The sequence below is a fragment of the Perissodus microlepis genome, chromosome 20, assembly GCF_051167445.1.
Source record: "Perissodus microlepis isolate ML-2025 ecotype Zambia chromosome 20, ASM5116744v1, whole genome shotgun sequence".
Lineage (NCBI taxonomy): Eukaryota > Metazoa > Chordata > Actinopteri > Cichliformes > Cichlidae > Perissodus > Perissodus microlepis.
Window position 1 is genome coordinate 24,108,097 of NC_140480.1, and position 24,370 is coordinate 24,132,466.

Sequence of the window (24,370 nt, forward strand, 5' to 3'; positions counted from 1 at the left end):
CAGAATCATCATATTGGATCCCTGATCAACATTCTGTCTGGTTTTGTTTGAAAGAGTCCTGAAATCTCTTCACATCTCTAACTCCACAAACACGGTCAACCCATCTCAAATTCAACTCAGCTTTGCTCAGATCAATGGAATCACCAACTAGGATTTCTCACAAACTTTGTACATGAAGTTATTACTAAAATCAATACATGCTGTTAAACGTGTCCTTACTTCTTCCACTTTTTGAGCAAAAAACCTCCCAAACAACCAACAGTTTGAAAGAAAATGAAAAAAAAAAGGAAACATCTGCATTATCAGGGAAATGTCAAGTTTAAATAAATGCCTGAATTATTTTTTTTCACTGCTTACAAGAAGGTCAAACAAGCAGACTGAAGTGGTATTTAGAAATGAACTTTTCCCTAAAGCTGTTTTCATTCAGTTCACTTAACTTGGGAATGTTTATATCCCTGAGCATGACTTATTCAGCGATATTCCTGTCAGGTGGAAGTACCGGGGATGTTTATTTTATATCATATGAAGTAAAAAAAAATAAAAAATCTGATCTTATCTACATCCTGCTCCTAACAACACCGGCTTGTAAATATTTATTCTGGTCATATGTCAACGATCAATTTCAGGCGAAGGTCTCTCTACATTATCGTTAGGATATTCATCAGAACCGAAGATAAACTAAACTGGAAAAGACTGAGGGAAAAGATAAAACATGGAGAGAACAGACAAAGATTCTCAATTTTAACAAGAGCTATTTTTTTTCAACATGTAGAATGAATCAAGGGAATGGTATCCTTCTCTTATGAGTGTTACCTGATAGGAAAAAGCTACCTGGTCACTGTAGGAGCATGAGTGTCAGATATATGAAACAGCCTTCAGGCTCGTTGTGGCAGGAAATAGAATAAGTAGCATTCTCCATCGACTTCTTCTCCTCAGAGAGGTGAAGATCCTCTTCACTGCTGCTCATTCTGTCCTCTCCACCGTCTGCTTCCACTCTGCACCTCCACCAAAATTGCATCTTCAGGTCTCCCTGAGGTTAATTTGACTTTACTTTTTCCACTGCATTGTCTGATCTGTCCTGCACCCAATATCCGTGTGCTGCCATCGCATATCACATCTCACTGTGCTGTAACGGGCTACGAGCCAGGCCCCTTATCTACACCCACCCTCATCCCTCCATCCCACATGAACCCACACCCTAATTCAATAACAGCAGGAGTCAGAGATTACCGCCATGTTTAAAGAAGGCAAAATGTAATTCTGGGTCCACATTAAAGTTATTATCTTGAAAGGCGAGGGGGAGAAAACAGACCGTACCAGACAGGGCTATGCATTTGGCAGGAGGCAGCGTCCTGATAGAGATAACAACAGACCCAGAAGCTTCAAGGTTTTTTTCCTCATAAGAATGCATCTTGTTGCATGGCTGGTTTTGAATTTCAGAGTGCTCATTCTTTTGAAATAAAAAAAGAGCTAGACCATAACTTTGTTCTGTCCTTGCATGAAATATGAAGTAAACAAAACCGAGACCACAAAGTCAAGTACTAACTTTAGGTATGTTGCAGTTTTCTGGTTAACAGTGCTCAATAAACAAGACTTTCCTTGGCTTTATTGTTCAGGGGCTGAGAGCGTTTGAGTTTCATACAATGTTGTTTAATTGCATATGTGTTGCTGTAACAGCGAGGGTCCTTTAAAGTGAACTGCAACACCTTTCTTAACTTGTTAAACATACATCTTTACTTTGTCTCATCTGGTTTCCAACCACATTTTGTATTCCCCTCCAAGAAACACTTTTCTTCCGAAACAAACAAGCAGTTCACTTAGGCAGCCTTTAGCAAGCACCTTCCTTTCTTAACAAATTACTTCATTGATTGGAGCTTCTCTGGGGTATAAATCTGCTCACCTACCACTGAAAGGTTAGATTTGCCAGCTTACCATGACTGTAACTCAGGCTAGGTGCCATTAAAAAAAGGCACAGAGATGGTGGCAGGTACAGAGAGAGAGAGAAAACCAACGATAGAAACCTAAATTGATGAACCCAGTGCTGTCGCTCACTGCATCACAGTTTCCCTTCACAGCAGCAGAAAGATGCGTGAAAAGATAAGCTTGAACAGCAATACAACAAGCTGTTTCCAAATGAAATGCATTTTTTCTGATTGTTCCGTATTTTCGATGCCTAGAACAGCATGCACAGCACAAAGGTGACAGGAGAGGCTCAACATGATGAAAGTTTCATTCAAATGAGGTAGTGCAGATGTTGGTGTTTTGTCAAAATGCACAGCGTGCATTGAAAAAAAAGATGGTTTTACATGGTGCATCGGGCCAAAAAACATTCTTAAAATGCTGTTATGTACAAGTTAAACAAACATTCTAGCATTAAAGCATCAATCACACACCATGAGACAACCAGAGTATGTGTCCTACTTGAATTTACCGATATCAATAGTCACTGGCTACAGAACTAATGTTAGTCTTAAAAGGCTGACACTGATGCTAATAATCACTACAATATTTAATATTCCTGTCATGATTGTAAGCTAAATATAAGACTAATTTATTGCCAGAAGATAACACAGTTAGCATAAAGCATCTAATTCTCTGGAGAGAAGTGAATAAGAACATTGATTGATAAATATATACCCACTACTCGCTTTATTAGTTACACCTCGCTAATCCTTAGAAGGACCCTCTTTTGCTTTCAGTACTGCCTTAATTCTTTATGGTACAGATTCAACAAGATACAGGAAACATTCCTCTGAGATTTTGGTTCATATTGTCCAGACAGCATCACACAGTTCCTGCAGATTTATCAGCTGCACATCCATCATCTCTCTTGACTCTCTTGTTCCACCACATCCCGAAGGTGCTCTAATGGACTGAGATCTGGTGACTGTGGAGTAAGGTTTGGCGACTGAACGCATATATCGACTATCGACGTAGGCTGAGCCTTTTGCCGATCGTTATTACAAGAGCGATTTATTTATTTGCCCATGAGTATGTTTGCTAATTATGTTGGTTGAAGCTAAGAGAAGCAGTCAACAGAAAAAATAATAGCGCTGTTTTAATGGCACCCTCTTGCAGCTGTGAGCAAATGCACACAACTGCAGTAGCCTATGTTCCGAAAAAAACAAAAACATTTTATTTAAATTAAAAAAAACCTTACAATGATGGGGAGGGAAGCAAAAGAGAAACTGGCTTCTTTTCCCACTATAACTGTGTTTACAGGCCGCTTCCAGGGTTTATCTGTCTTACACACTCGACCAAACAACAAACACAAAATTAAACAAAAAGTAAGTTAAAAATCAAAATGTCTCTTCAAGCGAACATTAAAAAAATCTCAGTAAAGTCTTTTGTGCGATTTGCTGCATCTCAGATAAATAAATAAATGAATAATCCAAAAAGTAGCTATATTAATACTGAAACAAACAAGAAAAGAAGGTAAAATATTCCCTCCAAACAAAACTTATAAATTGTAAATGTGCAAATCAGTCCGTGCATGATTACATTGCTCCGCCCATCAAAAAGTCCGCGCCTGCGCAAACATAATACCTATCATCGGTTATTGGACTGACAATTGTTGGCTTCAAAATTTTTACATATCGCCCAACCTTACTGTGGAGGCTATTTTTGTACAGGGAAGTCATTGTCATGTTCAAGAAACCAGTTTCAGATGATTTGATCTTGCTGAAAGCAGCCATCAGATGTCAGTCAGTTGGTACTTAGGGTTGAAGCAAGGCAAATTCTGACCCTAACAACTGAATGTTGCAGCAGAAACCAAGACTTATCAGATCAGACAAAGTTTTTGTCATTTTTACTGTCTGGTTGTGGTGAACTGTAGCCTCAGTTTCCAGTTCTTAGCTGATAGAATTGTTGGGGTCATCTATGCTTTAGCTCATCTGCTTCAAGGTTTGAAGTATTGTGCATTCAAAGATGCTCTTCTGCATACCTTGGTTCTTATTTGAATAACGGTTGCCTTCCTATCAGCTTGAATTAGTCTGGCCATTATCCCGTAACCTTTGGGATCAACAAGGCATTTTGGCCCAGAGAACTGCTGACAAGAAGTTGATCAGGTATACCTAATTTAATGGGCAGTAAGTGTTACTTTCTATTCTTAAATGTTCAGGTATTTACATCTTTCTGTGAGTCTGTCATGTGCTACTGTTACCATGCCACGAGAACAGTAATTTGACTGGATGTGACTTTGATGAATTACCAAAGTCTCTTATTCTTCACATTACCCATTAATTTTGCATGTAAAGAAAAAGTGCAAACTGGATATCCATCAATCACAATTTTGTGTGGGGAAGACACTCACGTGATATGAAGAGCGATGTTCTCGATCAAGAGGTTTGGTGACAAACATCTTTCCAAGCACAGGGTCGATACTGAATACTTCATTTGGTGGTTGATCTGCTCCCACCCCAGTGATGCTGTACCGGATCGAGATGTCCTGGTCCTGGTCAGAACGAATCTGCATCCCAACAAAGAAAAAGGAATGCTCAGTCAATCCCAGTTACACACTACATTTTATTAATCCCTGCAGCTTCTTTAACCTGATTGATTTTATGGCTTTATTTCTCTCTTGCATCCAGGAAGCTACACTCAAAAAACATAGTTTCCATTGGCAACCTACTTCTATTTGTACAGTATTGAGTGTGAGGTGTTTATTATTCAAGGATTTATGAATTACAGTTCTTTAAAAACCATCTATTGTATATTATTCACTGGAAACATGCAAGGACACACAATCAGAGAAAAAAGAAATTGACACCGAGATGACATTTCATCACCCGTGGGGACATTATATTACCTCACATTAATTTCTCGTGTCTGAGACTTGGGATGATGGCAGATCTCCAATTCAATCTAAGAAGCAGTCATTGGCTATGTAACAGTCAAAGCAGGAAACATTTAAGCCCTTTGTGTTACTGCATTGACACCACAGAGGAGGCTCACATCAATTTCAACTGGATGTTGGCAGGCATTTCTTCCTATCATTGTATTAAAGATGTAGCTAAGTATAGTGGATTGAATTGTAAGTAAAGTAATAATGTTTCCATGGAGTAAGGAGCAAAGTCACAGTAACATATGCAGAATCTGTGTTAATGTGGTCTTTGACATCAAAGCAATGGTTCACATACAGAGGGTTAGTCTTGTTAGCTAAAAACAGCTGCCTGCAATATTTACAGTTATTTTTATATTATGAAAGTAAAATTGTCCACAACATATTAGGTATCCTTGAATGATACTTATATTAAAGACAGAACAGAAATCAGCTGATTCTGAGGTGTCAGACTCTGCATTCACTGATATTTTATAGTATGACCCTGCCTGAAGGTTTAACCTTGCTTCTCTCCCCTTAACCACTACATTCTTAAACCTAATGCTTATCAAGCTGTGGAATATAATTTCCTCACATCATGAGTGCTATAACTATAAACACACACATATCAAAGCTTGGCATTTCTACAGTAACCTCTAGGTACTCAAGGATTCCATTAGTGCTGCCACAGGGAGTGCTGTGCATTCTGCTTGGAAGAATTTAGATTCTTCAAAAGAAGAAAAAAAAATCTGAATTTCCTATTACGTAGGAAAGTGAAAGTATGACTCTGTAATTGATGGGTAATTAGGTAACAGGAAACATAACAATAAACACATTTTGCAGAGGCAAAAATAGGCCAGAGGAAAATAAGGTGCACACTCGATGAAATGCATCTAATAACTGTGGGGAATGGGAAGTAAAACGTTCTCTAAAAAATAGCCCTGCATTTTGGTTTAGCTTTCCTTGCCAGATAGGCAACTAATAGGTGCATTAAGTGCACTGCTAGGTCTGTGATTTGGACTGAAGAGCTGTGTAATTGGGACTCATTTGGAGGAGTTCTTCAATTCATGGTCCAAATAAAGTCCAAAACTCCAAGCAACCCATTACTGTCCATTAACGACATAGCAACCCGAAAAATCAGCTGGTGTATCAAAATTAATCAATCATACACTTTCTATGGTATGCAGGCAAACACACACAAATACACACACACATGCACACATGCGTACGCGCAGGAATGGTCGACCCCTTTTCTTCTAATCATTGACTATTTCAGTGAAGAGCCTGAGTGCACCAGAAGAGGAAGACTGTCCAAAGTTGTCTCCGTCTTTCACCACTCAAGGAACCAATTTAGCTACACTTTTGACACACCAGGAATTCTGCCCTGCTGAGAAAATAGCTGGAGCAACTAACAAGGACAAGGGAAGGACACAAAGTATTAGGCAGATGTCATCCTGACTCTTACGACAGGTAGAATAAAAACCTGTCACCATTATCGAAGCTGTTATTAGAACTTTTTCCGTTCCCTTCCTCTATATCCGCATTAACATTACACTCTGCTTTCTGGTTGAAGAATCCGGTAGAGGTGTGTCTTTCTAATCAAACAAATGTGATCAGTTATAGACAGCTTCCCTCTAATGCGAGAAGCACTGTCATAACAGCCTACTAATGCTATTTGTGCATGCATGTACGTGTGTGTGCTTTCTTTAGGGAATAGGAGGAGGAGAACGTCAGAATGCTTTGCACATATCTCAGCAAATTACTGCTGACAGCTATGATAATTAACGAGCTGCAGGCATTGACTGCTATTACTTCAAAGAAACTCTAGCCGTTAAACACCCACAAACGAACAAATATCCAGCTAGCAGCTTAGTTGAACTCTCAATGTACTATCATTACCCTCTGGTACAGCCAAAGCAAAAAGACACTGCAGCACGCAGGCTGCTATACCTCTCCTGTCGCATTAGAAAATACAAGCAATTATTACACATCTGACTGCCAAAGTGCTTCCTCTCTTAATTCACCCCCTTTTCTCCTCCCCTCTCCTTGTCTCTCTTTTTCTCTGCCTTCCCTTCTCCTTTTTAAGTCACTCTTTCTCATCTCCACTTCTCTTTCCTCTCATCTCTCCCCTCTGCTATACTCTCTCATCACTCTCTCTCTTTGCTTCAGGTCTCTGTGGGGACAGAAGCCATGCATGAAAAATGAAATTACTTCAATCCGTTGGCCTTGGCAGTGGTGTATAAATCCTCACCAGTTAGGAAGTGATAGCTCTCCATAATTCCATTTGGGTTTTCCACGCCCCCCTGATTTCCCACCCGTTTCCAAGTCGTCCTGCTTGGGGTGGAGACAGGAATTCAGCTGCATGTTTCCACAGTCATTCCAACCAATTAGCTTTCCCGCCCACGACGTTCACGTAGACACGTTTAAGACTGTTGAGGGATGACGCCAGAGTCCTTATCCTCATCTGTTTCTACCAAATATTTGTGCATGGTTGCATGGGCATACATTTGAGGATTCAAGCATGAACAGTTGTGTATTCTCCACTGCTCAAACATTTTGTTTATGCCAGCTAATGATCTCAAGAAAGGTTTAGACTTGAAAATTCTTTTGCTTCCAATTTTTGGACTCCTGGCTTAGTATAGGCCTTTTGAGGGTTACTATGCAGGCTAAGTTGATTGGTCTGCATATAATAAAGGCAATGAGTACGTGTTACCCTATTTGAGAAAAATTCATGCATTCCTAATTAATGAGACCCAAGTTAAAAAAAAATTTGATTTTTCTTACAATACTGGGGCTAGCTGTAACGTCTTCAGGGATACCAGAGATTCTGCCAAGTATGTTATCATTCCCCTATTTCTATCCCAGAATATTGTGATAGGCGAGATGTCATCTAACTTGCAAACAGCTCTCACTGTCATTCTGCCATTTTACATCAGAAGAGGAGGGAATGTGTTGAAAAAAAGCACGACATGAAATGAACACAAAGAGCTTCTCATAACTGTATAAATTCTTTCTAGTTTACTTAATGAAAAGAGGAGAAACTCTTTTCTCATCTTGCTACACTTACTATCTTGTACCTCATACAGAAACACTCATGCATAAACATACAAACTCGCACATCATTCAATATTAAATATTGAATGGATTTCGTTTTTGGAGTGTCAATAATAATCCAAAACTGTTTTTCAGTTCGTTCTTTGTCTTTTTTGTTCTATTCCTCGGTTCTTTCCTCTGTTGTCTTGGCAGTTTGTGTTAAATGCCTATATAAGTTTTTCTGCAAGAGAGAGACTAGTAGAGAAATTCCCAGCAAAGTGATATCGGCGAGAGAAAGAGGCAGCGAGCAGAGAGAACAAGAGAGAGAGTCATGACTGTATCATCCGGCATCAGAAACCAGACACTGTCTAAATGACCTATTTGTCGACGGATCAAAGCAATTCCCTTCATTACTGACAACATGTCTGGTTCTTAAGGAGATCTTATCAGTGAGCTTAGCTCCCTTCTGCCAGGCAAAACTGAATCAAATGAGAAATTATCATGCCACCGAGTCTTCGGGGAAAACAGAGAAGATGAAGAGAAGAGAATGATTAACACAAAAGTGCCATTCTACCACCACAGGGTGCAGAAGAATGAATTCTAGCTTAAAAATTAACTATCACATTTAAAAAGTATCCAACTAGTACCATTTATGACTATATGTCACTGCACAAATACATAAGACTATTATTAATAGTGACGTAGAGTATATCCTAAAGCAGTGGTCCCCAACCCCCGGGCCTCAGACCGGTACCGGTCCATGAGTCGTTTGGTACCGGGCCGCGAGATTTGAGGCTCAGGTGTGAAATGTATGGTTTTCAGGGTTTTTATCGGTTTTCAGCGTTATTTTGTTATCGTTTTTATCGTTAACTCGGTTTTCCTGGGTCTTTTCACGTGTGTTATGAATAAATCTTCTTTTTTTTGGTACCGGTACTAGTTTTATTTTGTTGTATTTATCCGCGACACCTTAAAGGCCGGTCCGTGAAAATATTGTCGGGCATAAACCGGTCCGTGGCACAAAAAAGGCTGGGGACCGCTGCTTTATACTATGCAAGATTATGAACACAGCTTATGAAATGGATAGCTCAGTTAGTCGGAATGATAACTATACATAATGGAGATAGTGTTGAATATGGTTTTCACAATTAAGTAACACTTACTCAACAGCATCAAAAACACATTAATTAGGTAACAAAACTGCTAAAAAATAATGATTAAACCTCAACTCTGTGGAAGTGTCATCTACACAACCTAAAGATGACATGTAGAAATAGAAAAGCAGAAGTTTAAAAAAAACTTATTAAGTGAAATGAACAGAACAAAGGTTCTATATTGTAATGCATTGTGATTGTATTTAGTGGTCCTTATAACCTCAAATGTGTGAAGTGGCTTATTACATTAATTTCTGTAGTACGCTCACGTCTAAATGACCTCTTAACTTTACATAAATTTTATCGAGCTTCCACTTTGAAAGCATTAGGCATCAAGTTAAAAATGTACATAATTCTGTCACCGCTTGTTTCTGAGCACAAAGTAATAGAAAGTGGAGTAATGGAGTCACTTGCAGGCAGAAAAAATCAAATAAATTCAATATCAGTTTAACTCACAGACCTTTAGTTAGGACAAGCAAGGCAAACAGTGCTTGCCCAGTGACATATAAAAACTGACATGAATAAAAATGTACCAAAGTGAAACCTCAACATCTGTGCTCATCTCATGGTGCTTGTTTGCATCCATCCTGTAAATTACTGCCATCTTGTGGCAGTGGCAGCAGTTAGTTATTGTCTTTGGAAATTAGCTTGAATACAAACTATCGAAAATAGTTTGATGTATTTCATGACAGATTCTGTCTCTGACCCATTAACAAAGGCTATATCTCGGTAAGCTGAGTAAACAGTTTTCATGTTTTTCATTTTTGTGTATTTAGAATAATTTTAATGCATGACTCATAACCTCATCTTACAGGAAATTGAAACTTCTATGTCATTTTTTTACTCCACTGATAAAGTTTCTGGCTGACACATATTTGTTTGAGCTGTTGGTGTTTTATCTACCATGTTCTTTACTCATTTTAATATAGAGAAATTAGGCTTGTCTTTTTTATATTCAAAGACTGCTATTTATTTCCCACTGGAATATTCCATACATTACACTCCCATCTAACCACTATCTTAATATAGAGTTAAAACAAATCTACCAGTTGTGCTGAATCCAACAGGAAACCAGATTTCACCATCATCTATCAAAGAATACATCTAAGTGGAAGTGAATCTATTGCTGTTTAATTGTTAAGTTTACCATTATTATATTTCATGCTGTTTAATACTTTACACTATTCTACAAACTCTAAAACCATACAACAGTGCTAAGCATAGTTTGAATTACTGTAGTAAGTCTCGGTTACTCTGGTTTGAAGGAGTTTTTAGTTCAAACTCAGGTAGCAGACAACTTTACTGCTTTGCGCAGTGTTCAAGAGCATTGAGGCTTTTCAACAGCCCACGCAACTCTCACCATGGCAGATTAGGAGCAAAGTGACATAAGTAAACAAGGGAGAGAAACATGCAGAGGCTTAGGGCTCCAAATAAAATTTACCGTGTACACAGACCCTGATGATGCAGCACACTTTCAGTTTGCAGTCTTTCTGCCAATATAAAAAAAAGTTGAAGTCACTTGGAAAATGTGACTTGCAGAAAGGAAGATTAAAGATTTAAATTGGGTACTTTTTACACAAACAGCAAAAATGGTATGTTAGTAAAACAGAAAATTATGAGACAATAGACATTTTATTCACGGTGTTGTTCAATGTAATATTTTCTTCTCTGTGCTGGCCTCCCGCTTCCTTAGCCATTGGTGCCTCATTCCTGAGTCTTCTGGTCCTCAAAGAAATTCAGCCTCCTCTAGCATCTCTCTGCCCCTTGTATGCATGCTATCCTTGTCCCTCTGTTTGTTTACTTTCTCCTTTATGTGTGAGTGGTGTTTGATTTTTGCTGCTTGTGTGTTTGTGTAGTCTGTCTTCTTTCCAGGTCTCCGGGGAGGAGAGGAGGTCATGTGGCTCAGGCCCCATCTGTTTGATATCGGGGTGCATTCCAATACCCCACTCAGTTTTGCAATGATTTCCAAATAGGTAAAGTACCTGGAGGCTTCAGGACCAACTAATCCCATATTTAATTTTTCATGGTGTCCTTTGTTATTCCCTCTGACACATGGGAACATATCCTATACACGTGTGATAAATCAGTGATGTTGTAGTTAACAGATGTTGTTGTTAACAAATACAGTGGTTAAAGTCAACAAAAAAATACAAAAACCATGAGACAGGAGACTGACAAGTCCTTTGTTTCAATATTTATCCACCGTCCAGCATTTTAAAATAACATACTGCAGGCTTTTTGATAACTTGCTCTTTCTGAATTATGAAGTATGATGGTCTAGCTTCAAACCTGCTATACTCTATTCTGTGATCTGTCAAATAATTTAACTCAGTGCAAGAAGTGTACCTGTATGTAAAGTCTGTACATTTAATTATAAATCATGAAGAACTGTAAAATAGTGTAATAGTTGAAAATTACAAGTAATGGAGGAATTTTTCAAGCAATTCCTTAAGTAAAAGGAGAAATAAAACATGCCCCATCTTCTCTGTATCACACATGTTGACCAAGAAGGGCTAGCAACAGGAAACTTCTCTGTTATGACGCTAAACCACTGAAGCCTGTTCACTTGCTAATGCTAGCTGTGTTCCTTCACAAAGCAGGGTTAGAAACTGATTTTAGAGCAGTGAAAGCACAGTCAGCAGCAACCTGCCTCCCACCCTGCTCTCCAATCAGTTTACCATCAAATACTAGCAGTTTAGCAGCAGTTTTCTAGTAAGATTGAAATAAGCACAGCTTTCAGTGACAATATTGGTCTGCGGCCACAAGATACTTGTAATATAAAGGATGGATGCACAAATAAATTGACAGTCGAGGAGCTTTATGACAGCCTGTCTGACATGAAAGGGGCCACATCGATTTACTTCGGTACATTTTAACTTGTTGAACAAACCCTAAAGAAAATCATGGGTACATATGGGATTTTTAATATTGTGTTATAATATTAGATTTTAAAATACACGCAGGAATTACCATAATGTGCAGGTTAACATGTATGGAGAATTGTAATTGCCACTTGCTTTGCTATAACTTCTTTAAGCTTTGTGAATTATCACAGAAATTACAAAGATCCTTCTGTATGCTTGAAGTTGGTTATTTTCGTTTAGTTTGAGTAATGACCTCGGCTACATTTTCTCTATTTAAACTTATAGCATTCAGTAAAACAATAACCACTGCAACATAACTTGGATTTCATCTACATAGGAAGCAGCAGCAGTTTGTTACATTGGTAGTTATATCAGATGTGGTTGACAGTGGTTTTAACATAGAAAGAAATAGTCTAGTGTCACTTTTCATGCCTGAGGATGGAGGCATACATAAAAGACATTATCCACAGTAAAAATTGTCAATAAAAACAGTGCCAGACGAACACTGAAATCCCTTTGCATTCGGCTGAATGAAATATTCGACTTCAAACACATTAGAAGGAAGGTGTTGCTTTGATATGAATTGTCTCGCAGCTTTAAGAATGATATCATCCTGCTAGCTTCAAAAAGCAAATATGCTGGCATTATGAAAGTCTCAAAAAAATATTAGATTTTTTAGAGGAATAAAAACTCACCTTTACAGTAAAGTTTTAGAAAACAAGTAAACAAAAAGTATACCTTGAATGAGTTATTCAGCGGTACTAGCAATGCAAGTATTCAGGGTCTATAATCTGTTACACATTCACCAGCCACTTTGTTAGGTACATCTGTTTGACTGCTCATTAACATAAAGGAATGGGCTGGTCTGTGTACATGGTGTCTTCAACTACTGGGACTTTCCCCAAACAACCATCTTGGGTTTACAGAGAATGGTCTGCAAAAGAGAATATATCTAGTAAGCAGTAGTTTTCTAGAAGAAAATGTCTCATTGGTGCCAGAGGTGACAAGAGAATGACCGCACTGCTTCAAGCTGATAGGAAGGCTGCAGTAACTCAATTAACCTTTTTGTAACCAAAGTATGCAGAAGAGCATCTTTGACAGCACTACACCTTAAAGCTCGAAGAAGTTGGGCTACAGCAGCAGAAGAACACACCTGATGCCACTCCTGTCAGTTAAGAACAGGAAACTGCAGTTTTTACAAGTTCACCAAATTTTGACTAAAGATTGGAAAAACACGAGTCTCGATTTCTGCTGTAACATTTGGCTGATCAGGTCAGAATTCACCATAAACAACATGAATCCATTCTGACTTGTGTTAGCAGCTCAGGCTGGTGATGGTTTGATGGTGTGTGGGTAATATTTCATGGCACAAACTGGGCCCCTAAATAATAAATGAGTGTCATTTAAATGCCACAGCGTAATTCAGGCCGCTGTGAAGACAAAGAGGGGTCCAACCAGGTACTAGCAAAGCGTTCCTAATAAAGTGTAAATGATTTTAAAATTGTATATAAAATAAATACACTAAATAAACATAAAAAATAAATAACAAAAACAATGAACTCGTAAAAAGCAGCACTGAATTTGAGTCATGAAATACATCAAAATGAAATTCTGCCACTTTGATATGCTATGTAAAAGAAAATCATCCAAAGCATCACCATGTAGTCATACACAAGCATAAAGAAACACACAAACACACACAGGCCTGTCACGAGCGTGTCAGTTAGGTGCTATGTAGTCCACTGGTATTTCAGCGGATGACGCTGGTTCAGTGAACAGCAGGACCGTAGAAACAGTCTGTCACTAGCAGACAGCAAAGTCACAGCAAACCCCTAAAGAGCTGAAAAGCGGGCCTTTCACAGCTCTAAAGCCCAACAAACAGGGATTGCTACTCCAAACACAAATGCCAATAGGAACAAAGAGAGAGATACACTCCTTCAACAGGACAGTAAAGCCTAACAGGCACACAAGAAATGTAGAGATTGGTCAACAGGTCACAAATAGACTGGTTAACACTGAAGAGAAAGAGCCTCTACAAGAGAAAGGTTTTTAGGTGGCATTGCATTTCACATACACACGCCATCTGTCAAATGCACTGTGGTGCACGCTCCGAGATAAAAAGGCACCTTGTGTGTTTTGCTGTGAGTCAGGAAAGTGTCTGCATTAAGAGCTTTCCTGTGGCCTTTTTAAAACACAGACTTCTGCTCAGACTTTGATGTTGAGCATTGTATCTCTTCAAAAGGCAGGACAGGAGTGATGTAGGTCTGAATTTGGGATTTTCAAAAATGCACTTACACCTTTAAACATAAAACACAAGCTTAATATCATTTTGTATTCATTAGTTGGCGAGGACTGAATGCAGTCTGCATTAAAAGATGTACCTGTTCCTGTTTAAAATATGTCTTTGACTCACTGAGTTTGCACTTGATTGTGGTTTAGCTACATTATATGTAAGTCTTTTTACCTATGAGCTTCTTCTACTACTATTGTTGGATGGCCATGAACATCTTTTGTGGCCTTTTTCAATTTTATTTGATAGACACAGTGAAGAAAGGACGGGAAAGCGGGGGCAGACACGCGCCAAAGGTCCGTGGGTCAGACTCGAGCCCGGGCTGGACAGTCTCAGCTGTATGGCATGTGGCTGCCCACTCAACACACTGAGCTAAACCAGCACTCCAGGATGCCCATGGACATTTAACCAGACTTTTTTTGTACTATGATGTGATTTTATCATGACCTGTGACCGAAGACGGTGATTTCTTTTAAAAAATGAGTGACACAAACAGTTGCTTTTTAACTTTCCCAACACAGCTATAAACCATATAAGGGCATATTTATGGAAGGCACAGAGAGGACAGAAGACCAGAAAGATGCAATCACAGATTTACCCAGTTCAGTTGTCTGTTTCAGTGTGTGAGAGAATGAAATGGAGAGATAGCATGCTCTGGGTGCTTTTGTGTTATTTGAATGATAGCTAGAAGTGACGCAGGTGAGATTATTAAAAGACCTTCCTCCACATTACTGAAAATAACATGGAGTAATAGAAGTTAAGCAGTGAATGACTTTTCCAATTATTGCAGTGTGAAAAGAGTCTGGTCTTTAATAGTGAAGGCTTATGGCAAATTAGAGGTGCTATTCTCCCTCGAGGTAACAATGGAATGACTCGCCCTCCTCACGCTCCTCTTCCAGGCTGGGAGAATGAAAATAAGGCAGCCATTGTAGTGGCAGACAAAGAGTGGCCGCACCCCTTAGCTTTGGTTTAGAGGGGTGAGAGTGTGAGGGCTGCTATCTCACTGTAACCCCTCTCCCTCTCCTTCTCTCTATCTCTGGCCCTCTCTTTCATTAGAAGATTGATTAAATTGTAAAATTGGGAGTGTGATGGATGCATGAATGACTTCTCCAGTCGCCCCCCTGGGCTTTGACAAGGACAATATCAAGGACCCCCTGTAACTCCCTTTTCCTGCCTCGTCTCTTTATCCCCAGGAAACCCAATCTGGGTAATTAGAGTAAAGAGTGTCGGAGGCTTGTATGATAGAGAGAGGCTCAGAAAGAGAGAGAGAGAATAACAGTGGCACAAAATCTGCTGCCGCTGCACTTTTCCCAGTCATTACTGCCCCCCTCCCAACCTCCATCCATACGCACGCACATACAGTTTTTGCACTGTCCACCATACACAGACCCCTTTTTCACATCCCTTCTCCTTCCTCTCACTTTCTAAATCCATCAGGCAGCAGTGAAGAGAGAGAAATGCAGACTAGAGGGAAAATGGAGGAAAGAAAGAGTGAGGAGAGTGAGAAAAAGGGAGAGAAAATACAAGTGCCTCTGAACTCACTGCATCAGCAGAACTCGGTAGCAGAACATGAGCCCTTTTGGCTAGAAACCTGGAAACAGCAAGTGCAGAGAAGTTGCCAGAACTTGTATGATTGGACAACGTCTGGTAAAATATATACATGCTGTGAGAAAGTGGACGGAATTTTCCCCGACGACCAGACATGCGACCTTTGTGGGAAGATATGCCGCGAGAAATTTGTCTTGAATTTTCTCTGTCAAAGAAACACCCAGTTACATCACTGCATGGATGCATTTCTAGTGGACTTTTGCTGAAGGGCTGTTTGGAAGAAAACACTTACAGTACATTCCTTCCAAGCCTACGGGGAGAAACCCTTTGGAGATATCATAAGGTAAACAGGTAAACAGCTGTGAGTAAAAAGGCAAAAGAGGAAAGGTGTTCAGGTAGAGGCGGGAGCAGTATGCACTTTTGATGTTGACTGGAAGCCTGACAAAATGTGCTGCTCCCTGCCAAGTCTGCCCCTGCCAAGCACAGGCAGAAACTGAAGAGGGGCTGGACCTTGCAATGGTGCTGCTGGGCGTTTGGAAAAGTTGCGCATTTACACATACATGCATGCAAAGACAAAGACGCATACACGATGGCTCTGCAGCCTCTGTGTGTCAGAATGTTTCCCAGGATGTTCTGGCTCCCACTAAGTAAGCGAGGGATTCTGCCTGGCAAACTTCTCCTCAGCAAGAGTCCAGCTGTCATCTTGACAAATGAACCTTGGAAGAGTGAAGAGGTGTGTGTGTGTATGTTTGTACAGCCATGTGTGTCTGCGGATCCGTGCTTGTGGGTTTTTGCTGGTGCATGAGCACAGCACGTGTACCATAAGGATGACTTACAGATGGCTGGTGTACAAGAGGATTTAGTTTTTTTGACAAGCAGGAGGCCTGTCAGTCCTTGATTGATAAAAATCAGAAAACAGTTTAGAGCCACGGAGGCCACTTTCTCCAAACCTCTTTCTTTTCCCGGAAGTTATCAGGAAAGCATTTCTGAAAATTTGGAAATGCACCAGCAAGCTCAGCTGCTATACGCCGTGATGCAAGGCGCTGTGCAAAGCGCTATGCATCAATGACATTGCGGTTTTATGAACAATGTGAGGCATTAAATCTTTTATAGAGCCAAATGTTCTCTTCTCCTGGAAATCAAAAACAAATAAAAATGTATAAGGATCATCAGGGTGTACTGCCCAGCAATACTTACAAGTGAAACACAATGCTAAACCTGGAAACTTTTTTCTTTGGTCTGGTGCTAAACTGTTTATCATAGGAGCTATTTCATCTTGAGAGGTTGTGTGGGATTTTACTGCACTGTGAGCAATTTTATTACAAGCATGCACAGCCACGTTTTCCTACTTGTACCAGGTCTTTGTGTGTGTCTGTTTGTGATCTTGTCTGTGTGCACAGTTGCCTCTGTACAAAAACAAGATCATCCCATGACAGTATCTATTATGCTTCCATGAAAAGGTTCTGACTGAAACCTTTTATTGTAAGTGACAAAGTATATGGGATCAGATTATTCTTGTGCAGGCCTCAATTTTGATTTCCTTCACATTTTACTTTCAGGGAAAAAAAAAAAAGAGTTAAATATGAGGAAATGGAAAAATACGAGCACATTAAATAAGATAAGAATATTACATCACATGACTTGGATCCCAAAGCATTTTTAGTTCAACTCAGTAACATGCCCAAGGACGTTTTCTCCTCACTATTACTCCTTTCTTCACTCCCTGTAAAAGCTGCTGCTTTATGATGAATCAGATTTTATGTCGTAATGTCTGTCTCTCGGGAAAACATGCCGACATAACTGAGCTGAGGTGGGGGGAAAGCATCACCTGACGGGACAACTGCCATGTCTGCATCTGCATGTCTTTTGTCTTCATCTGTCTGCCGGCTTGACCCACTTGTCTGCATGCGTGATTCTCTCTGTAACTTCCTTTCTGCTCTACCGCCAGCCTGTCTGTCAACCTGTCCTTTCCATTCGACCGACCTTGCCTCATAAGACCAACAATCGCAGCCACCCTTTGTCCCCAACACTTCATTACTGGTCCCCACCGCCTCGTGTCCCCTTCTGAATATCTTTCTTCCAATTTTACTCCTCATTATTTTTTCATGTCTTTAGAGAAATACAGAATCTTGGCTCTCCTTCATCCTACTGATCCACAGGGTCGCCGAGGCCAACCTCCAGGGGACCAGACAGAGGCTGTTTGTTAAGCTGTTATTTATCTCCTTCATAAAGTCCTCCTCATCTCCTATTAAAGAGCCTAGAACTGTTGCCCTTGACTCACACATAACTCTTGTGTCTTTTGGTGAGATGATTTACTGTTTAATTTAACACCAACTGAACCCAGGAGGGAGCCTGCCTGGTGCTGCCTGATGTCATATCAGAGAGGAATACATTGGGGTTGTGAATATGTGTGTGTGTTTTTGTGTCTGCTGTTTGTGAGTATGCAAGAGTGAGTGGGTGGCTGAGGTGGAGGTTTTGTGTTGTTTGTTTTTTGTTTTTTTTTTCACAGCTAAGCCTTAGTAGTAGCTGCTCTGGGCCTCGTTGTGTGCAACAAGGCCACGGCTGGAAAATTTTCTCTTGAAAAACAAACCCCGCTGAGTATGCCTGATGAACATGTTTACCAGGACTTCACGCCACTAATTTAAAAATAATGAGATATTAAACAGTGAAAATTACATTTCAGTCTCACTTTACTAAGCAGAGGATGAAACAAAGGCCAAATGCTGTTGACAAATACACAAATGTAGGAACAATTAGTTTTCCAGTCAATACCAGAACACTGTAGAAGATTCAATTTCCTGGTGCTGATAAATGTAATTACATTGATTGCACTAATTTCACTAGAGGAAAGGAAATGAAGTTCACAGGGTACATGCCAAAACAAGACTACTGTACAAAGAGTGGGAGTCTCTGAGGAATGTTGGGAATTATTCATGAGAATCATAACTAAGCATACTGAAATGGTTCTGTTAAAGAATCTTTAAAGCTTTTCTCTTCATAGTTCACGTTTGTCCTCCACTACCTCCTTGCATAAGATATTAATGTGACTGTAGGTGCTCACCCCTTTTTAAATAGCATTGAGATCTCATGCTGTTCAGAAGATCGTCAAATTGCTTTTATGGTCAAATGTTTCATTAATGATTTGACCTGTCAAAAAAGACAGCAGTGAGGGTGTTCTTCCATCGCAAAGACTCCATTAGCAGGAGAAACAATGTAAAGCACTTTCAACTTTCTTTGGCGTTTTACTCGTGCCATCGTAACTCGATATCCAGCTACGTCCCAGCTGTCACATGAACTCATTGAAAAAATAATAAAAGGATGAATTATATCTGAATGCTTCCAATTTACCTTTGCATGACACAAGGTAGATGTAGCTGTGCATGAGCAGATGAGTTAATATTTGCGATGATCATTTTTTTATTAAGTAGATAAGATAAATTGTTTACCAAGACGTGCACACGCAGCACTTTGGGTGTTTGAGTAATGAACCTTATTTTAATGTGTAATCAAATTGACCAATTCGCATTGAACGCAAATAGAAAGGACGAGGCTGAAAGGGATATGATATACAGTATTTATGGCAAAGTTGTGGATGAACTATAATGGAAACGATGGCACAACAAGAAAGGTTACGAGATGAAAGGCTTTTCAATCTATCCCGGGGAGATGTAAAAGCTTGTTCTGGCAATCAGGGAGAATAGTTTGAGATATTTTATTTAAAAAATAACAATCCAAAAATAAAAGTCAGAGGATCACCAAAATCAATAAGCTTGTCTGAGGGCCATGAATGACTGCATAAAATTTGATGATAATCCATCCAGTAGTAATGGTATGTTCAAGTCTGGACCAAAGTGGTGGATCGATCAATCACTAAAGTGGCAGACAGGCCAACCAGCTGAGTGCCATTTCCATCCTTGGAGCAATTCTCTAAAGAGCAAAGCGAAAAGAAGAGCATGAGAAAATATCAAACTGTATTTCTAGCAAAATGATCTTCAATGTCACTAAACACTGGATGTTTGTGCTGGAAGAAAATTCACAGCTGGGGTTTGGAAAGGAAATACCTCGTGTGAATTCTCGGGGCAGTGAAATCAAACAAAAAAGATGAGAGTTTAAAACGGGCCAAGATGTGTTACAGCGTAAAGACAAATGAGCACAAATGAAATGCTGACATGACTGTTTGTGCTCTCCATCCTGGACTGAGGCTGCTGCCTTTTCTTTCCACTTAATACTCTGTAGGAGGGCCACCCTTATCTGAAAAACATTTATTGTTTCTTTCTTTTCTTCCCCAGCTTGATAGAGTGTGTGTGTGTGTGTGTGTCTGCTAAAACCTTTAGCAGACTTTATACTGTAGATGCATCAGAACAATGGAATAATAAGAGACAAAACATGGCACGCAAATATAAACTGCTCCAGTACATATACAGCTGTGCACATACTTTTCATGTGTTTGATGGAATTATTGTAGCCACAAATTTGAATGTTTTTGCAGCCTGAATTCATTTAGCCTCTGCATTTCAACTTTTATAAATCATTCCATATGGGGACCAATGTGGTTTCCTAGTGGCCAAGCTCTGGATTGGGCTGTGATCCTTAAATACTCGCATCCCTGTGTTTCACCATCCTGTGGTTTTGTTTCTGGTGGACTAGGTTGAAAAAAAAAACCAAAACAAGATGGAGTCCTGTTTTTCTGGCTTTGCTTTCCCTTCTCTTTGTTCAGGGATAAAGCCGAAATGCGACCAAACAAAACCCCAAACAATGAGCATATACAAAGGCAAGAGCGCAGCACATGCGCTTTACTGATCCTTTGTTTGCTTTCTGTGTAGGACAAGTAATTCTTCTCTGTGCCTGTGTATGCATCCGTATGTTTGTTTGTGATTGAATGTGTGTGTGTTTGTGAGCATATGTCTCGGCAGGAGGGAGGGAGCGAAGATGAAGGGGGAAGACTGGAGCGGTGCAGTGCTGGTGTTGGCCGGGTGGTGGGGTGGCAAGTGCCAGAAGGCTTCATTAGACTCAAGGGAAGAGGCTGTGAACAGCAGTTCTCCAGGAAATCTGTTAGACCTAAACACAGACATGCCTCTGATCCGGGTCTAGCCCTACAGTCCCTCTTTCTGTTTCCCTTCTCTCTCAGTCATATCCACCCATCTATTCGCCAGTGCAATTAGCTCCAGCTCACTTGTACAGTGAGGAACAGTCCCTACTTTTTGTCCCTCATTTTCTTTAAGATTCCTTTCTTTTTTCTGTCTGTTTTTCTGGTGGTGTTGTTGTTGTTGTTGCTGTGTCTGTTAGTGAAGCGGAGCAGTCATTAATCACTGGTAAATGTACGCAGAGAAAGCAGACACCTCGGGGGTGGGGTGCGATGGGGAGTTCTCTCATTCTGCTCGAAAAACGCTTCTCAACACACTCCATAGAGAGAGATGTAGAAAATGGAGCACAGGTGCTGCAGCGAGTGCAATAAACATAACCAGATGCACTGCAACACACAGACAATCTGATACAAATGTCAGTGTTTTGTCAGCGTTTAACTTACAGGGTCTAAATCTACTAGCAGGAAATAAATAGCTACAATAAATACTGAAACAAATGACAAATCAACTATGATGTCCAATAAAAGGCTTTCTGATCATATCGGTGACTGAAGACAAGAGTCCATCTGTTTGGCTTACTGTTCTCCTCGCTGCTCTTTCTCACCATGGTATTCCTGTCAATATAATGTCTGTGGTTACTAAGGGATGCAACCGCACTTTATCGGAATATCTGGCTTCTTTGTCTGAACGAGAGCCAGCAGACAGAAAAATTTTCTTCCAAAGAAATATTATCCAATAAAAACAACAGTTTAGCTGAAATTGCACTCTTTTCACATCCCTGAGTCCAGCTTGCAAAATAAATGTCTTCTCTCTCGAAACAATATCTCCACTAAACAAAACACTAGAATATTACCCAGAGCTGTGGAGGTTAGAAAAGGATTGAAAAAGCGAGAGACGCTGAAAGGGGGAGAGACGAGTGAGGACAAGGATAACTACAGACTGTCTTGGGGTGTGACCACATCTGCCCTGACACTGGCGATGTTGACGTTCTGATGCACGATTACTTGATTACATTCTCATCGCAGGCTTTTATTTCCTGACTCCATCTTTTGATCATATTTTGAAAAATGCTTTTTATTATGAGGCTGAGAGTTTAAAGACCTAAAACGGCAGCACTGAAGAAAAATGACAGAAGTCCAACCAAAGGTGACAGTGCGTGGCACAGCTCCATAGAGTGCTAATTCACACAAGCTGTCATTTCTCATTGTAGTCCACACAAATCCAGAACATGTCCAGGGAAAAAAAAGCAAAACAAAACCTCACTATTCTTTATTTGTGTCTACTATGTTAAAGCTCAAGTGTGGAAGTCTTCTATGCAAATTGACTGCCTTTACATTCATGCCTTTGCAATCCGAGTTCACACAATCCTGATTAAGCCTATCAGCGACAAGTAAAAAATCTCTATTTCCCAGGAGCACGGTTTTAAATCTGCTGCCTGTGGTGACATACCCACCCTGGCACCTCAACTGTGATGCGCTTTATGTCAGACAGGAATGATTGATTTGCTGGAGCTGAAGAGAGGAACAACTGTAGTGATAAAGGCAGTAATGAGAGCAACTTACAGTACAACAAAAGCTATGGTGAAAAAGTCTACAAAGTATCTGATGAAAAAGAGAACAACCTTTTAAAAAAGGCCCACTATGTTTTAACACTAGTCAAGAATGCAGCAACAATATTTGTGTGATCACTGTCACTATCTGTACTGGCATTTATAAAGGAGTTTAAAATCTTAGTGACCAATGTCCATCAAACTGCAAGCCACATCTCGACATACGCTTACTTCTATACACTTTAAGTAATATCTAACTCACATCCACCGACAATTTAGAAGCGCAAATCAGCTTAACCTATGTCTTTAACCAGACAGCACAGTGGTGCGGAGGTTACCACCGTTGTCTCAGCACAAGAAAGTCCTGGGTTTAAAACCACCAGCTGGTTCTCTCACTGCCTGTGTGTAGGTTCTCTCTGGGGACTCTGACTCCCCCTCACAGTCAAAATGCATGCATGTTAAGTTAATTGGTAATTCCTGGCCCTGGGTGTAAGTGCCAATGGTTGTCTGTCTCTATGTGTTCAGGGTGCACCCTACTCTTTGCCCTATGGCAGCTGTGATAGGCTTCGGCCTGTTTGTGAGCCTGAATTGGATAAGTGGAAAAAAATAAATATCTTTTGACGAAAGAAGTCCAACAAGGCAGAACCACACAGAAAGGGCCAAGCTGACCAAGAGGGTCTAACCTAGGTGACAGCACCTGTCACTGGATCACTGCAGAGACTTCAGGTTTAAGATACTGGATAAAAAAATATTTCCATTGTGGTACTAAAACCTTGCCTGTCAGGCAACCAGCAATTCTGACAAAACCAGTGTTTATACTCTTTGCTATTTTCAACCGGCAGCAGTACAACAAAAAAACAAACAAACAACCCAAACCATTTCAGACATTTAATCATAAATGGTCTTACTTGTTATCTATGCTGTTGTTTCATCAGGGGTTTCTTCATTTTTTTAGCTGATGCTTGTTCTAATGGTGGGGTTAAGCAATTGTTGGGGCGAATAAGGGATTTGGGGGGAGTTGGGTGGTTACGCTGAGTCTTTATTTACCCAAGCAAAAAAAAAAATCGATGCCGCTCTGCTGTAGGAGAAGTGTGTGAATCAATGAAAGGTTTCAAAAAGCCCCTGTGAAAAATCAATGTCCCTTACATACTATTGATGGAAGTTTGGCCATAGAAGAAAGAAACGACAGAGAACACCTGTTTATTGTGAAAAATTACTCTGCTCGCTCTTTGTTATAGGCTTTTTGGATCTCTTTGTTTTGTCTAGAACAGTGCTAACAGTATTTCTGTATCCTTTCAATTGCTCTCTTTGCTAGCCTTCCATTTTATCCTTTTGTTACAAGTTATGCAGCGCTCATGCCCATTTGTTGTAAGGAAGCACTACTGGCCATTATCGGCAAAGGAAGAATAGCTACATTCAGTCTCACAACTCTGACACTAGAGGTTGATAAGGTCTAACATTCAACCACAGAGTGATAGCATGTACACAACAACTTGATGTACAGTAGGGGAGTGCAGGGTTCTGAAGCCGTCATCTCAGCACAGCTATTAATAAAATTCAGTCAATAACATTCCACTGTCACTGCCTTGACTTTAGAGACTGATAGGAGAACAGTTCTGCCATAACTTTGCCTATGCAGTCAACATTTCCCTCGAGCCATGTCAGGCTGCGAGCTGCGAGGCCAATCAGTAGGGGCTCTGTCCTGACACCTGCCCAATCGTGTGCTAGCGTGATCAAAGTGACAGCGCTGTAGACCTGCAGAGATACAGGTGAGGGCTGCTGTCACCCCACCTGTCTAACTGATGGCAACTCGGCCAGGGCAGGGAGAAAAGTACTAGGATGGTCGGGAGGGCCAATGCCTGCATGTCACTCAGTGCTGTTTTGGATGACAGAACAGCCCATTAAGAAAGAGACTGACTTCACAGACCATTAGAAGTAGCATCACACAGCCATAGTGCACAGAACACTGAGTAATGGTGCAACTGAAGGGCGACCGAAAGACTCCAAGCGCTGCTTCGAGACCTTTTTTTAT

The 24,370-nt window shown here is 40.3% G+C and overlaps 1 protein-coding gene across 1 annotated transcript in view; it reads right to left on the bottom strand.

Annotated features, from left to right (window-relative positions):
- LOC146364595 (cadherin-4-like) overlaps positions 1–24,370 on the bottom strand; it is a 251,476-nt gene that overhangs the window by 42,098 nt on the left and 185,008 nt on the right. Inside the window, exon 6 of the mRNA XM_084915958.1 lies at positions 4,313–4,468. Within this exon, the coding sequence (XP_084772084.1) occupies positions 4,313–4,468 (156 nt within the window). The remainder of the gene's footprint in view (positions 1–4,312; positions 4,469–24,370) is intronic.